The sequence below is a fragment of the Xiphophorus maculatus genome, chromosome 22 (assembly GCF_002775205.1).
Source record: "Xiphophorus maculatus strain JP 163 A chromosome 22, X_maculatus-5.0-male, whole genome shotgun sequence".
Taxonomy (NCBI): domain Eukaryota; kingdom Metazoa; phylum Chordata; class Actinopteri; order Cyprinodontiformes; family Poeciliidae; genus Xiphophorus; species Xiphophorus maculatus.
The window spans coordinates 18,719,619-18,737,687 of record NC_036464.1 but is presented as its reverse complement, the minus strand read 5'-3'; the positions used below and the strand labels follow the sequence as shown (position 1 = coordinate 18,737,687).

General features: G+C 39.7%; 1 protein-coding gene across 1 annotated transcript in view; it reads left to right on the top strand.

Annotated features, from left to right (window-relative positions):
• The first annotated feature begins 2,310 nt into the window (after positions 1-2,310).
• The window catches only part of bicc1 (BicC family RNA binding protein 1), a 68,540-nt gene continuing 52,781 nt past the window's right edge, over positions 2,311-18,069 (top strand). The window contains exon 1 of the mRNA XM_023327847.1: positions 2,311-2,853. Coding sequence (XP_023183615.1) covers positions 2,655-2,853 — 199 coding nt within the window. The 5' untranslated portion in view covers positions 2,311-2,654. The remainder of the gene's footprint in view (positions 2,854-18,069) is intronic.

Below are 18,069 nucleotides of genomic sequence, written 5' to 3'. Positions count from 1 at the left end.
TTTTTTTTGCTATGTAATTGAGCATTCATTATTTAAATTGTTCATTTTATTTTATATGATGCAGTAATTATGATGCAATAGACATGTTGCAACAGATAAGTTCAGTGGTTATATATTTGTATATTTCAAACAATTGGGTGCACAAGCTTAAATTTGCAATGAATTTTCTCTAATCTACACAGGTCAATACTACATACAGCCCCATTATTATCCATCCATTCATTCTCTTACCCGCCCCTAGTGGGGTCATGATGGGTGCTGGTGCCCATCTCCAGCAATCAACGGGCAAGAGGCGTTGACTTAGGCGATCCTGCAATGGACAGATGGCCAGTCCATCGCGGGGCAACACAGACAGGATAAACAATCTTTCAAGCACACACTCCCACTTAAGAAGAGTTTAGACAGACCAATCAACCCATCAGTCATGTTTTTGGACTGTGGACCTTCTGGAAAAAAGTTTAATGTTGGAAGAGCAAAAGGTATGTTAAAAGGACCATGATGAGACTCAAACCTAAGAACATTGTAATAATGTTCAGTGCTGGTAGCATCATGGTAATGGTCCTTTTTGCTGCAAGGGGTACTGTACAATAAGGAAGTAGGACTACCTTCAAATTCTTAAAATCAAATCAACATGTAAATTGTTGAAACTGTTATACAGATTGGGTGGACAAGAAGGGAAATGATCCACAATATTAAAGTGCTTTTAGTTCAGGATAGCCTGACATCAATCTTCTTGAAAGTGGATGTAGTGTAACTAAAAGCCAACCAATTTAAAAAATACGTTTTAGCACTTCTAGAGGGACAGGTAAAATATCTGGAAGAAACTTGCTGGTAGCAACAAATGGCGTGTGATTTATCGGCAGCATGCTAACTGGAATAAGAAAAAGTCTAGCAATCAGATTATGGCTGTCATTATTGGTCACAAAAACTTACTTGCCTGCTGAGTCAGAATCACGCTTTATGTACACCCACTGGCTACTTTATTAGGCACATCTGTTAAGTTGCTTGTTAAAGCAGATGGCAAATCAGCCATGGCCAGGGCAGCAACTCACGCAGTGAATTTAGACAAGTAGATGTGGTGAAAATGGTCGTGTAAGTGACTTTTGAATGTGATGTGGTCATTGTTGCCAGATGGGGTAGTTAGAATATTGTATAAATTGCCAATGTACTGGGATTTAATGCACAGCCATCTCTTTGGTTTACTGAGTGGTCCAGGAAAACATCTAGTTGTGTGGATGAATTTCCTTATTGATGATTGAGGAGATTAGCCAGAATGGACAATAGAGAAAAGCAACAAGAGCTAAAATAACCACCTTATGAGCAGGTGCTCCTAACCACCTTAGGAGCAAGAGATGGCAGAATACCATCTCTTGAATGTGCAACATGTTGAAGTAGATGGGGAAACAGCAGCAGACCATAATATTCATGTTGGCTAAGAAACATAAATCTAGAACCAAAATTTACACAAGTTCACCAGAACTGGCAAAATTGAGTCTAATGAGTCTCAATTTGAGCACCAATATTCAGGGTCAGGATTTTGTGTTAACAACATGAAAGAATGGATTCATCCTGCTTTTATTAACGGCGGTGGTAGTGTAATGCCATGGGGGATATTTTCTTGGCACAGTTTGGGCTCTTTCCAACCAACTGTACACTGTTGAAACACCACTTCCACCTTAAGTATTGCATATATCTCCCCCTTTATGATCACATACCGGTCTTCTGATGGCTGTGTTCTGCAGGAAATGTAGTCTAAACTGAAATCCTCTCAAACTGCATCCTTGAACATGACGAGGAGTTCATTGGACACTGATACCCTTCTTCTGGTCACCAGATCTCAGTCCAATAGAGTAGCTTGGAAGGTGGTGGAAAAGGAGGTCAGCAACGCATCAGTAGAAACTGCATAAGACTCTCTGGGGCAGACCCTAGTACATGTAGGGTGTTCCTAATAAAGTGGCCAGTGACATGTAGCATCTAATTTCAAAGATGGCCTGCTCTAAATTTCTCTTTGGTTCCGTTCATGCATTGGCTCCCTCCAGGATTCAAAGACGGCCTCGCGTTTTCTTTTAATACCGTAAAAACTTTTGAATGCACATGTTTTAAGGTGTAAAAAATGGCTGTAGCCTCTTCTTTCAAGTGATGCATGAAGTTGCTCAACCAGAAACAACAAATGAAATCCAGAACCTTTCTCGGAACCAGTGAAAATTTAGAAATCGTCGCAGGAACCCGTGAGGTGGGGAGGGGGTGATGTTCTAAAACTTTCTGGGAGGAGTCTGACACGTGAAACTTTCCCGAGGAGCTGCTTGGTATGTGTGCTGGTAGAGGCTCCGTTAACTCTGCAGACAGACGAACAACAGCGAGCGGATCTCTGAGCTGCTGCTGCTGCTGCTTACTTTTAGGAGTCTGTCCAATGGGGGGAAAACGACTGGGCTTGAAGTAACCGCGGAGGAAAAATTCTAAATAATAATAATAATAAAAACTTCGACTGCCCTACAATGAGCACGCACGACGCCTCGAAGTGACGGATTTTTTCTAAGTTAACAGACGTCTGTTTTTTTTATTTTTTTATTTTATTATTGTCTTTTTTATTTATTTAACTCTAGCTTTAAAAGTCAAATCGCTGTGGCCCCTGGAGAAAGTTACCGTGCGGCGCCATGGCTGCCCAGTGCGACACTCTGAGCGGATACTTGCAGCAGCAGCAGTCGGACCAGGGCTCAAACAGCGAGCGCAGCACCGACTCCCCTCTCCCCGGATCAGAGGAGGACCTCAGCGGGCCCCATCCGCTACCAGACCCGGAGTGGACCGAGGAGAGGTTCCGTGTGGACCGTAAGAAGCTGGAAATCATGTTGTTAGGTAAATGAATAAAAACAAAAAACTCCAGTGAAGTAAATATGTCCTAATTTCGATGTTAAATATTTGTAACAAAGTAGCAACTACCCGACTCTTTCAGATACTTAATTGATAAGCAAGTATGGTTGTAGTGGCGGACATGTTGGTTTTTCTTGATACCATGTTGGCACAAAATTAAGTTTCGTGTGCGTTATTTGGAATAATCAATCAAAGCAATTAAGGCAAGGCAATTAATGTTTCCAATTATTGCTTTGTGACTTTAACACCAATACATAAAGTAGCTGAAAAGGAAATTAAATTATAGATTTATTTTGCAATTTGTCGGTGGATGAGGCCCTAAATTTAAAGAAGTTAAAAACGAGTTTCCCTGTTTGTCATGAAAGTTGTAGCCGAACTTACGTTCTCTGACCACAAGGTGTCGCCACACAAGTTCCTGTTTGCTGTTTGATGTGTGTCTGTAGACTAAACTGAAATTGACCTGAACATTCAGTTTACTTGCTTCCCAGCAGAAGAGTTTGCTTATGCGTACAGCTGATGAAACAGGCTTGGCTGAACTCAAGGTTTTCATGTTTTAGCCTTTCTTTATTGCCAGTGTTCATCATGGTTGCTTAAAACATAACCGATTCCTGCTGAGCTGCCAGGAATAATGTAAGCTTCTCTTAGAACTAGGACTGGGTTAGTTTTAGAGTGCCACTGTATTATAACCTTGAGTACAAACTTGGCATTTATGTTAAAATCTAAATCCACAACATGATTTCAATGACATATTTAAGGCAAAAGCAGCAATCATTCCCATTTCTGCACTGTCATAATCATATGTTGCAGCATCAACATATGTAATATTGCAATGCAGAGTATTGGTGAGCGATATGGACTTAAAGTTTTAACACAATATTTTGTGGTACTATTGTGATAATGATAAATGTATTGATAAGAACTATTTTTTCTGAGGTGGCTGTGACTTGAATGGCTCAACTGTCGTAGCCCCACAAACACAAATACCACAATATGAGAAACATATTTATTTGTAATATGCTTCATTAGGACACCGGTAACATAAAAAGTGCGACTTGTATCACCAGACTTAAATACAGTTACACTGTAACTGTATTTAATCATATTTTTAAATTTATTGATATTTATTTACACTGACTCTCATTAAACAAACAGTGGAGTAAACAGTACAAATTATAATCTTGACAATATGGACAGATTAGTTGTTTCTTTTTAAACATCATCAATTGGAAATTATTGTGATGATGATAAATCAAAATACCTATTATGACAAGAAATTTCTCACAATACGTGATAAACTGTATTGCATAGACGACTTAAAGGCAACATATTGTAGGCTGTAACACTTCAGAGGTCATGTATTCAAACTCTGCTTCCTTATAAACTGACCACATGGATTGACCGCCATTGTCTTTAAGACTCACCTCTCATGTAGATTGTGCTGACTAAGCTGCTAAAGCCCGAGGACAGTAGTAGAGGCAGTGTGTTGATGTAAAAAGACAATGTGAGTAACGCCTGGGTTAATCACAATCAGTTCCATCATTGAAATATTCAGACATAATATTGCAGGTTTAGGATTTAGTACTGCATACAGCCATAATTATCTATGTCATATTAAAAAAAAACAGAATAAATGCCAGCTAAATTTAGAAGTAGTAGTTCTCAAGGTTAAAGTATACTTTGGTAAATATACTTTTTTGTCAATCTGCTACAGAGTAACACAAATCTAATAGCATGATATTAGCTGGTTAATTACCAGCTATTGGGATTTTAGGAGGCCATCAGTCATGCTACCAGTCAATCTACATAACATGCATGGCTTTCTAGTAGGGATGCATGATATTGTTGGCATGATATTGGTATCGGACGATTTTAGCTGTAAAATTTAACCTTGGACATCGACCATTCTGTCAAAATAGCTCACCGATATAAAAGGTGCTGTTTTTATATGGCAAACCAGTGACAATGATGCTTGCAGCACAGCACAACGTCACGCACACGTACCTGTTGTGATCACGGCGGGAGAGCAGGACCAAGTGAAAACGTCAGCCGTGTGGAAGGTTTTTAAAGTGTAGGAAACTGATAGCAAAACTACTATTTGTGGTGACTGCTCAGCATCAGTGATGCGAGGAGGAGCGACAGCGAAGTCCTACGACTTCTAGCCTAATTAACCATCTCAAGAACCACCATTATGATGAGTTCATGGTGGCCAAAAGGGAAAGTGAGAGAGCGGTTAACCACGGAGAAAAAAAATCAACCTCACCAGCAGTTGATTCTACAAGCTTTGGGAAAATACTATTATTGGTATCGGTTATCGGCCAAATGAGTTTTAGTATATCGACATATTGGATATCGACCAAAAAATCCAATATTACGCATCCCTACTTTCTAGTGCTTCCCTTAAAATAACATTCATATCGGTCATAGCATGATGCTGCCATCATTTTTATACTTGTTAACACAACATATTTATTCTTGTTTTTTGCTAAATAAAATATTTATAGTTTTTTTTTAAGTGTAGTAGCCATCTGTCAAGCAGTTGAGTGGCAGTGGGCATTTACAGGTGGGGGGGGGGCATAGCCGTGTACCCCTCTATTGACTCTATAGGGAACGGATGCAGTTCCCTGTAGAGTCTATGTCTCAATGCTGATGACTGACCCATTCATGTTTAGTAATAAGCCTCTCCCTCTGTCTGTGTCTCTTTAACAATTGTCGTGTGACAATAAACAGATATCTTACAAGAAAGGCTGAGATCATTTTGTCTTTAATTTCAAAACAAGGGTGCGACATGTTGACGCATTGGTTTGGTGGAGCTGAAGTCGCTATCAGTATCAGAGGAACACAGTTGTTGTGAACTGCTTTGAAGCTGCTTTCTGTGTCAAAAGTTTGCAGAACAGAAAACATGGAATATTTCAAGTGTTTCAACGTTGCACTTAGTTTAAAGTGCATTCTGTGTAGTGGGGTTTTAGGAGGCCATCAGTAAATTTTATGGTGTTCTAATATAATATTTTGGAAAGCAGCTGGTCTTATTCTGAACACAGACAGATGTGTGCATGCACACATGTGGCTCCTCTCGAGAATGTCCTGGTGGCTGCCTCGCTGCTCCGTACATTCCTCAAAGCTCCATGTCATCTCGAACTCTTCCAGGAAAACAACTTAAGCAGGGGCCGGCCCCGAGTCGGAGTCCTCCGGACATACCATGCGCCACGTCACGCAAGCTTACCCAAACATTTCTGTTTGTGCTCTTCTGCATCTGTGTATGTGACATGATGGAGCTGTTCGGGTGAATCTCAACAGTTTTTCAGTTTAGCCTGTCAGTTTTTTTGTTTTTGTTTTTCTGCCAACATCTTGTTTCCCGATCTTGTCCTTATTACGTCATGGCTGAAACGGCTCTTGTTGACTTTGCAGTTTGGATGCGGAGTGGAAATGTCTGCTCTGCTTCAGTCGCTGATCTGTCTGGTGGGTCGGAGCTTCAGACTTTCTCACCCTTGAAACTGCTTTAACTTTTGACCTTTGCCCCCTGCAGCTGTTAACAAAATATTTTACATATGTATACTATGGTGACAAGCGAGTACAGAGTGCACAGTAGAACTGTTTTACAAACGGCGATTAGTAACTGCCAAAAAGTACAGAATCAGACGCTCTTACTTTTAGCCTTGTGCAAGTAAATTTTGTTCGTAACAAATGATTCCCTCAGCCTCATCTATTTAAATTACAGCTCTGTAACATCTGCTTGTGCTTTGATTGGATAGCATTATATATTTGGATGTGGTAAGGCCAGCGTTTGGACCATAATGAAACCATTTTATGAGAACCCCAGTATATTTTTATATCCACTGTTATATTGACTGTAACGATCTCGCTCCTTTGTCTTTCCCGGAAAATTAACTGCGACTTGACCTTGGGGAACGAACCAAAGGGCATCATGCTGTAATCACTTCCCACACAACAATAATTCAAATTGTTGGCTGCATCCAGGTAGTCTGTCTGCAGAAGTTTGTTTTTTGTGTGTGTGTGTGTGTTTTTTCTAAGCCACGCTAACCATCTGGTCTGGAATTGCAAAATATTGCCAATGCTACTGTGAATGGTGAAACTGTGCAGTCTTAAACAATGGGGCATTGAAAACTTCTGCCACAATGTTAGTCAATAATTACAAAAAAGAAAGTTTCAGACAAATTTTAAATAGATGATAATTTAACTAGGTGTCTGTAATTATAACTAGATTAAGTTATATGCATTGTGTGGGATTGACTCAAATTAGTGCATAATTGTAAGAAGAAGGAGAAAAAGAAGAAGAAGTAGAATACATGGTTTTAAGGATACCTAACATTCTCAAAGGTCTGCTGGTTTAATCTGCTGCCCCTAAATAAATCCAGTATAACTGTCTTCAGAAGTCACATAATTAGGAATAATAGTCTACCTGTTTGTAATTTATCATCGGTATAAATTAGGGTAAAAAAAACTTAAAATTTTCAATATTATTTCAATTCACCAACATTTTCAACCTTTTCTTTTTGTTTTCCCCAACCATCAAGGTTTTTGCAACTTTGTTGAATAGATCTAAGCCAGGTGCATCATGGATATTATGCCAGCTCCAATTAAGAGACCCAATGTATTGTTGGTGTGCAGTGTTATTGCATGGTCTTGAAATATTACAGCCAAGCAGCCATTTGTGTTTGCAACACTGCACACTCTGATATTGCAGTCAATGTTTCTTCTCAACATCGTCTCCATCTCCAATAATCTCTGAAGCCTTCACAGTTGTTCTGTTTATTGTGTGTGTTTTAATGTGCATAACTGCAAATGTAATCTTGAAATTCCCTTTTGACACATTAATATTTTTACATTATGTAGAATTGTAGAGAGTATTAGCCTTACTTTCTGTTCTTAAGCTATGTCTATAAAAAAGGAAATGTGGGCCTTAAGCTCAGTAAAAAATGTTCCTCTGCAGAATAAAACTGCTGTGTATTCTGTGTGCTTACAGTACGGTCCAAAGCGAATCCATTCCACGTGTAATGCGATGTTTCCACCAGGAGTAATTTCGCCCCTTATCCACTTACTGCGTTTTTATTTTTGTACCTGCTTTGACAATTGATGAGTTTAAAGTGCTTTTCCCCATGCTACTCACAGCCTGCTGAATTGCAACGCGGTTTACTCAGAGGTCATAATCTCACATATTTCACAAGTGAGTCAGCTGGCCCAAACAATGATCAGGAGCACAATTAATGGAAGCAGGGTGCTCAGTGTTATACACAAATAAATTATTGTAATATTTGTATTAATTAATTTTTTTAAATCTCTGCAATTAATCAAAAACATCCACATGCAAAGAGAAATTATTTGATATTCTTACCCATATATTTTTGAGTATATGGGTATGTACTGGTAATAGGGACGGCATAGATCGATCTCCTAACGAGGGTGTCTAGCAGAACACCAGCAATTTGAAAATGTATGTCTATCCATTTTTACCACAATGGATGGTAAAATGTACCAAAACAGTTGCATGTTTTGTTTATGTTTTTATTATAACCTTGTTTTAATTCTAATATATATATATATATATAAAAAAAAAAAAATCCCTTCTCACCCACTGCGGGTGGTTCTTATCCTCTGAGCTCGGGTCCTCTACCAGAGGCCTGGGAGCTTGAGGGTTCTGCGCAGTATCTTGGCTGTGCCAAGGACTGCACATTTCTGGACTGAGATGTCTGATGTTGTTCCTGGGATCTGTTGTAGCCATTGGTCCAGTTTGGGGGTGACTGCCCCGAGGGCCCCGATGACCACAGGCACCACTGTGGTCTTCACCTTCCAGGCCCTCTCCAGTTCCTCCCTGAGGCCCTGGTATTTCTCTAGTTTCTTGTGCTCCTTTTTCCTGATGTTGCAGTCGCTTGGTATTGCTACATCTATCACAACGGCTTTCCTCTGTTGTTTATCCACTACGACAATGTCTGGTTGGTTCGCCATTACCATTTTGTCTGTCTGGATCTGGAAGTCCCACAGGATCTTAGCTCTGGCGTTCTCCGCCACCTTTGGGGGTGTTTCCCACTTTGATCTCGGGGTTTCCAGTCCATATTCTGCACAGATGTTTCTGTACACTATGCCTGCAACTTGGTTATGTCGTTCCATGTACGCTTTCCCTGCCAGTATCTTGCACCCTGCTGTTATGTGCTGGACTGTCTCAGGGGCCTCCTTGCACAACCTGCACCTTGGGTCTTGTCTGGTGTGGTATATCTGGGCCTCTATTGCTCTGGTGTTTAGGGCCTGTTCCTGGGCGGCCAGGATGAGGGCTATGCCCTGCCAGTAATCATATATATATATATATATATATATATATATATATATATATATATATATATATATATATATATATATGGTAACTGCAAACCACTTGCACAAGTGTCCATCAAATGTGGCATATACCAAGGAGATGCTCTGTCCCCGCTACTGTTCTGCATAGGCCTGAACCCCCTCAGCCAAATTATCAACAAGACTGGCTACGGATACCGACTCAAAAATGGGGCCAACATCAGCCACCTTCTCTATATGGATGACATCAAGCTGTATGCCAAGAGTGAGCGAGACATCGACTCACTGATCCACACCACCAGGATCTACAGCACGGACATTGGGATGTCATTCGGACTAGAGAAGTGTGGTCGGCTGATCACAAAGAGGGGGAAGGTCATCCGCACAGAAGGGGTCTCACTCCCAGAAGGAACAATAGCAGACATAGAGGACAGTTACAAGTACCTAGGTATACCACAAGCAAATGGCAACCTCGATGAGGTCACAAGGAAAGGAGCCACAGCTAAATACCTCCAACGAATAAGGCAAGTCCTGAGAAGCCAGCTCAATGGCAAGAACAAAATCCGCGCAATAAACAGCTATGCCCTGCCAGTAATCAGATACCCTGCTGGAATAATTAGCTGGCCAAAGGAGGAGATAAAAGCCACTGATATTAAGACTAGAAAACTACTAACAATGCATGGAGGATTCCATCCCAAATCCAGCACCCTGAGACTGTACACGAGCCGCAAGGAAGGAGGCAGAGGACTAGTGAGTGTGAGAACCACAGTCCAGGACGAAACAACTAAGATCCATAAATACATCAGGGACAAAGCCTCAACAGACAATGTGCTCAGTGAATATCTCAGACAACAGGGAACGGAGGTTGAGGTGCCAGAGATACCATCATGGCAGGACAAGCCCCTACATGGGATGTACCACCAGCAAATAACCCAAGTGGCTGATATCAGTAAATCCTACCAATGGCTGGAAAAAGCTGGACTCAAGGACAGCACAGAGGCCCTCATCCTGGCCGCCCAGGAACAGGCCCTAAACACCAGAGCAATAGAGGCCCAGATATACCACACCAGACAAGACCCAAGGTGTAGGTTGTGCAAGGAGGCCCCTGAGACAGTCCAGCACATAACAGCAGGGTGCAAGATACTGGCAGGGAAAGCGTACATGGAACGACATAACCAAGTTGCAGGCATAGTGTACAGAAACATCTGTGCAGAATATGGACTGGAAACCCCGGGATCAAAGTGGGAAACACCCCCAAACGTGGCGGAGAACGCCAGAGCTAAGATCCTGTGGGACTTCCAGATCCAGACAGACAAAATGGTAATGGCGAACCAACCAGACATTGTCGTAGTGGATAAACAACAGAGGAAAGCCGTTGTGATAGATGTAGCAATACCAAGCGACTGCAACATCAGGAAAAAGGAGCACGAGAAACTAGAGAAATACCAGGGCCTCAGGGAGGAACTGGAGAGGGCCTGGAAGGTGAAGACCACAGTGGTGCCTGTGGTCATCGGGGCCCTCGGGGCAGTCACCCCCAAACTGGACCAATGGCTACAACAGATCCCAGGAACAACATCAGACATCTCAGTCCAGAAATGTGCAGTCCTTGGCACAGCCAAGATACTGCGCAGAACCCTCAAGCTCCCAGGCCTCTGGTAGAGGACCCGAGCTCAGAGGATAAGAACCACCCGCGGTGGGTGAGAAGGGAATTTTATATTGAACTGGTAATTATTTTAGATAGCAAGCCCCCAATGTTGTTTTTCAAGTTGGAAGCTGAAGGAGTTGTGAATTAGATGCCTTTATTTTAATTAGATTTTTGACCAGCTATTTGTAGAGAAGAGTTATGAAGTGCTGCCCCTCCCCCACCTGTTGCTGCACACTGCTGATTCAAGACTATTAACATTTTCCAATGTTTGCAATTGGAAATATAATTTTTTCTTGTAAAACATAGACAGTCATGGAATGGAAACTAAAGGCACGCCACCAATCACTCGTATTTAAGTTAATGCTGTTTTAAAACTAGGTTACAAGTCCCAAGCTTCATGCCCAAACCATTTTTTACTAAATGCTACTACAACATGACAGTCTCATTCTGCTCATTCTGACCCTTGTCTAATGGCTAGAATATGCAAAATCTGGCACATAAAAGTACAGAACTAGAGTTGAGTATCATTGAATAGTGTGAATTCTGGTAAATAATAGGGACGTAAGTGAAATAACTCCCAGTAATAAACCCTAATCTATTCGCTTAAACTGATGTTTGGATCGGATATTGTGCATGGCCTCCCTGTCTTTGCATGGTTTACATCAGAAAAACATGGAAATTATTAGCTGCTCAGCAACTACAAGTTTAGCATTTGCATCACTGGCAGCGACTTGGGTTTCCAGGGCTTTAGATCAGTAAGTAGAGGGTGAAGTGACAACAAAATCTCACCCTGAATGGTCTCTGGGTTTACAGTTGTACTCTTGGCATGCTTTATAAGAACTCCCCTTTTAATACCTTGGAGACGTTCACAGAGACACGAATGTGAAAGATGCTGCTTGAGGGCATGTGTGTGTGTGTTTTTTGTTTTTTTTTACATTTATCCTGAAAAGCTTAAAACATAGTTTTGGAAAGAAACAGCGTTTTCTCTCCAAATAATCATGATTTTGTTTTTAAAAAATACAGCACATAACTTTTTAAACCTCTCTGTGGACGGGTTTTTGTCACTCAGACTAATAATGATAGTTCTGTGGTGTTTGTGATTAAGCTCAGACTCCTGGTGGGACTGTGTGTACACATCGTAACAACATGTTTTTTGCGAAACAGTGGCAACAACCTACAATTAGGCTAAGTGAATCATTTTCCTCATTTACCTAATTTGCTTTCCCCTCTCTGAACCACCATCTATTATAGGTTAGAGAGACAGCGAGGTTGTTTTTTTTTTTTTTATAAGAGTGCAACGATTTTTTTGCAATTTTATCAATAGCTGTAAATATAATCTATGTAAACTATATTTGTCATAGCCAAATAGTTGCAGTAACTTGTGCTTTCTGACTGTTGTTTAGTTTATGGAGCCATGAGACAGGCGTAATATTAGTAAATTGTTGCAATAACAATTTATTGGTTCACAAGTGGTGAAACAGTGGGGCTAAGTGATGCTTTTTTTCAGTCTGACCACTGAAGTAGGGCTGGGCTGTATCCACTTTTTTGGGGTTGTTGAGTGCTTACCAAAATTACTGGGTATACAATTATGCTATTTGTCTAGACGGGTTTGTGATGTCACACAAACACACTTTAATGTATTCTGTTGAGATTTTGTGATAAAGTATTGCACAATTGTCAAGTGGAATGGAAATGTCAAAGGATTTTTAAGAAGTGTCCACGCTTTGACTGGGTCATTCCAACATGTGAATTAGGGCTGCACAATAGAAAATCTTGCAATTAATATAGTAATGGTAAATACTGTTATGAGCATATCAGCTACCAAGTAGGCCTATTTTCTTTTTCACCTTTGCTTGTATCGCGCTGTAACCTTTAGAATTTTGGGGAATTACATTAGTTTGAGCATCTTATACCGTGACAAACTGGCTGAATATTACATTAGCATGTAAATTACAAGTTCATGATAGTTGAAATACATTATTGAACACCTGTTGCTCTCCAAACAGTCCTTTTCGATATGAATATTGCATACACAATATATTGTGATATATTCTACCACCTTATTGTGAACATCTTTTGATCTAAACCACAACATTGTTGCTCTGGCCGTCCATTAGGTTTATGGTAATTGTCCTGCTAAAAGGAGAACCTCCTCCTCAGCCTGTATTTAGCCCCAACTTTCCATTAACACTAGCCAGTTTCTCCGACCCTGCTGAAGAATTGCATCTCCACAACATAATGCTGATGCCACCATGTTTCACTCTGGCGATGACGTATTAAGGGAGACATGTATTGTTAGTTTTCCACAACATATAGTGTTTGACATGTAGCTCAAAGGGTTTTGTTTCAGGTCATCTGACCAGAGCACCTTCTCACATGTGACTATGACTTGATTTGCTTTCTTCTTACTACTCCTCCATAAAGGCCAAACTTTGTAGTGGGCATGACTAATATTTGTCCTGTCAAAGATTGCTCCACCTGAGTCATGGTTGCCACAGCTGCAGTGTTCTACTTGGCTACTTGTATAATTAATTCTCCCTGTGGTTGACGTGTCAGCTTAGTAGGACAGTTCAATCCATTCAGCTGATGGATTGAACTGTGCTTTGTGAAATGTTCAAAGCTTGACAAATTGTTTCATGGTAAATGTGCTGTACTTGTTAGTGATTTATCTAGTCCAGAGGACTCCAAACTTCTTCACACTGCATTTATCCATTCATGCACACATTCACTCACTGATGGTGGGTGAATGTGACAACCAATCAGAGCTAGGAGGAGGGTCTTTGCACTGCCAATCAACCTTGTGTATGTGCTGCTCAGTGTGCTAATGGCAGAGAAACAACTCACTGTTACAGGAAAGTTGTTTATCCACTGTCATCGGTGGCCATACTAAACTAGTCATTTGTGGCAGGCTCTGCTGATGGGAAGAATCTGTATAGTGGCAGAGAGAAAGAGGGCAGCTGTGAGCGGACATACACAAGATTAACAATGCTAAGACCCTCCTCCTGGCTCTGATTGTTTTTGACCAAGCTGTGTTAGTTCTGTAGTTAGTCCTTGGAGCACTGGAAGAAGGCAGAGGACCATGATTTTTAGTTCCTCAGATTATCTATTTCATACTAAACGGGCACAACATAGTGATAGTTTTAATAAATATGTAAAAATGTTGTAGATACATGCCCCATATACTGTATGTAATACTGTACTATCACTCAACCCCAATAGTCAGCCTTCCTCTTTTAGTCCAGATGGTCTTGTTGCTGTAATATTGCTTATATTTAGTAATAATTATATTAGTTATATTTGCAATAACTGCTATAATTTTAAAAATGTAAACTTTTAGCCAGTATAAAAAAGAATTATGAAAAAAAGAATGAGTAGTTGATCTAGACCTTTGAAGAAAATCCAGCTATTGACTTTTTCCTATAACTCAAAGAATGACTTCATTAGGTTTTCCACCAATTTATAATGAGGGTACTAAGTAAAAGGGGCCTCAGCCTCCTCTTTCCCCTGGCTGCTGAGTAAGACTCGTAGACAGGAAGTGAGTGTCTTTCGGGGAATGTTCTGCTGGCTTTTCTTTTCTTCCTTCATTCTCCCCTTTATTTCTCAACACTGACGGTTCTACACTGCTATGTTGTTCCATCAAACCCATGGTACAGTCACCGAAGTTTCCAGATTTTGCCGGTCTTTTCCCAACCCTACAGCTCAATACTCATTTAACCTTCTCACACAAAAGTGGAGAAGTTCAGGCATCAGCAACTTTGACAACAGCTGCGTATTGCAACGCATGTTTTTTTTATTATGTGCATCATAATGTATGCAAGTGAATGGACTTTGGAAGTGTTTGGGTTTTTGGGACATAGTAGATGTCGTGGTGCTTTTTTCAGACCTGATGAACCTAAAGTGAAAGTAAAGATGGAAAGGCTGGGAACTTGGAGAGAATCCTATAACAGATTATTGTTGGATTGAAACATTGCAAAGAATGGAAAACATGAGAGCGGGCCAGCAACAGAAAGGAAAATCCCTGTCTCGTGTCTAGATTTGGAAATCATCTGTCGTTCAGAAAGATTTGTATAACAGACTGACTGGATTTCATGCTGAATAAGTGTTGTAGATGGCTGTGCCTAAACTCTTGATTTATGTATAGATTTAGATTCCAATTAGAATAGTTTACCTACTAACTGAACAACGTTTTCCCTATCATTTAGCAAAAATAAGATGGATTAACTTCTGTGTGGACATTACTCCACTTTATGACAAATCACGGTTTGGGGAAATTACTGGATTGAAGTGATGATGTTCATGTACCATCAGTAAATTAAGTCAAGTTAAAGAACTACTTAGATAATTATTGACTCCATAGCAAAAAATACAAGGAAATAACAAAAATATAGAAAATATTCAGAATATTTTAATTTTTAACTTGGGTGTAATGGTTGCTTTTACTTTGGATATGGTATCAGAATAGCAGTACACACCTGTGTGACGCCAGAAAACAGCTTACCTCTCAATTTGCGCATTTTCTGAAAACAAGAAACATTGCTGTTTCTTCTTCTTCTGCACAATGTCAGGTAGAAGAACAGTGGCGTATTTGACAACTTTGAATAGGAGTTTTATAGTTGCTATGCAGGGTAGGTAGTCACAAAACTATGCTGACGTGAGTCCAGTGCCTATGAATGTTGTGGAAAGCACCAGTAATCCAGTGTTTTCCATTTACAATAAATGCCATGTACTTTGAAAGAATATATAATTTTCTGTAGACAAGTTGAAGTCTCTTTATAACTCTCAGTAGTCCTTGAAATTATAAAACGTTAACAACATTCAGCATGTCCCGTAAAGGTAAACTTAGGTACTGGTTTAATTTTTATATTTTTTTTTTGGTTGGCATTGCCTTTCTCACTCGTTCTCTCTTTCTAAAACATGCTGATGCAATTAAACAATTTTATTTAGCTTTGCTTACATGTGAAATTCCTTCATGCTGGGCATGAGGAGCCTTTCAGAAGCTGTAATATAATTGAGCTTCACTCTACAGAAAACCCTGTATTTCATTACTCAAGAAAATAAAACCAGGCGTGCTATTTCAACATTCTGAGTCAAGCTGGAGTGCCGTGACCCATTTCTTTTGCTGCTGGAGCTGTAAATGGGCTGAAATGAATACCTGTTTTTCTATGGCCCTCAAACTTATTTTTCATCTGTCCTTTTCAAAGCACAGATTTACATTCTGTCTGGTTTGCGGTTGCTATTTTAGAAAGTCTTTCACTGGGGGTGCGCACGAGCACATAAACGCAAAGACCAGCCACACCAACACATCCAAACCAGCCAGCCTTTAACCCCTCCCTCAGCATCACTTTTTTTATGTTTATATGTGGATAACCTTGGGTTTTGGTTTGTTGTTCTCTCTCCTCATTCAACAACCAGAACAATCTGCCTTTCTCCACTTGCCTTGATTGGAGAGAAGCCCTTTTATGCGTGCACCTTTAAAGTCTAGTCCCAGCCATTACTGGAACATTTTCCACTCATATATATATATATATATATATATATATATATATATATATATATATAGTGGGTGGAGAACAAAAAGGAAATCTAATTATTAAGAGAGAAACTTCCCAAAACCTTAAATGAGTTAGGAAATTTGTATCATTACACTCTGACAATCCCCAACAAATGTATCACTTCAGATAACTCAGAGGTTGAGTAATGAAGTTCAGGAATAGAACAAAAGAAAAAAACAAACCTATAAAAATAATCTTCTATACAGATCTGTCTCATCTTTAAAAGGCTGGTCTTATGCACTGTAGCTAAAGAGACATGAACATCAAATGTCAGTGATTTCCTAATAGTACAGTGAAATGTTTATAGAAGTCGACTCCCTACGCTCAGTGGGGGATCTATTAGATACCAGGCACCAGGAATGTACATCATTATGTAACCCTTTGGCAGCGTTTACACAAGGCAGATAAAAGGGAAGATGACCCAAACATTTCACCACAAACATCTTATTTCTACAACAAACATGGTTGTTTTTTTCTTGAACATGCTGCAGAAATTTATTTTTAATAAAATTGTTGTCATAGGATCAGGTCACTTTTTTTTTTTTTTTTGTCTTAATCTTTAGACTCCCTATTGTTGTGACTTTAGGGTCAGTGAATCTAGTTTTCCCGGTAGGCTTTTGTCTTTGCCAGGCAGGAACATCTGGCACTTAGTAAGTGTGTTTTATAGCATAGTTGCTTGGCAACCGAGCAGGAAGTTGGAGAAGAGAGGAGCTGCTTAGGAACAGGCAGCAACTTCAGCATGACGCAAAAATATTTCGTCAGCTGTGGGTATGAGCTGTCCAAAAACGTTTTAAGTGATTGCAATGTCAAAGCAAAAAAAAACATATTTTACTTTCATGGAAAGGCTGGGAATTTCAACTGTGGTCATTTTTTTAATTTCGAGAAACAGAATTATGTACTTGAAATCCTTGAAGGAATATTGTTTAATACTAACATAATGGAATATTTACATATCAGGCCAGTATATGTCAATAAAAAGTGTCTTACTGTTATCAGTAGATCTTTGGAAGTAGCTTATTATAAACAGTCAGAATGACTCATTGCGGTAGATGCTGGATTTAGGCCTTGTGCAAAAGAGTCTGGATATTTTAAGCTCTGTTGTAGAAAAAAAGCATCTCCAGTCTCTCTGAAAATCCTACAAAAAACTTGTAATATCAATGCTCTGCTAATAGTTGGCAATGATGTCAACAGTAACTGCAAAAACATTCGTAAGAAGTTGATCCAGAGCATACTAAAGAGGCTAAACATTATATCACAAACAATTGCAGCTCGTGTATTATTCCTGATTTTATGGACCTTTTAGTTTCAGCATTGACTTAACATGTTGGAAGATTTATGGAAACACAATCAAAGTTAGAAAAAGTGTGGACAGAAAAATAAAAATGGCTTTATTTTGTACCACTCTGGTACAAAAAGCCAGAGTGGGCAAGTGTAAAATGAACCTTTGTGTTTAGTTATTACTCTGTATCTCGTTCACATACTTAAACCTTAAACTCAGTTTCAAATTTGTTTTCTATCAAAGACTGCATGTGTGTTGGAGATGTAAATGCTGCAAAAAAAAATGTTTAGTAAAATATTTGTAATAGGATAAAATATTGGTCTTTCTTCATGAAAAACATGCTAGAATTAGCCTACTATTTCAACAAACTGCTCCATATGACATGCAGCAGCAAGAAAAGAGTTTATAGAAGACTACAGCTA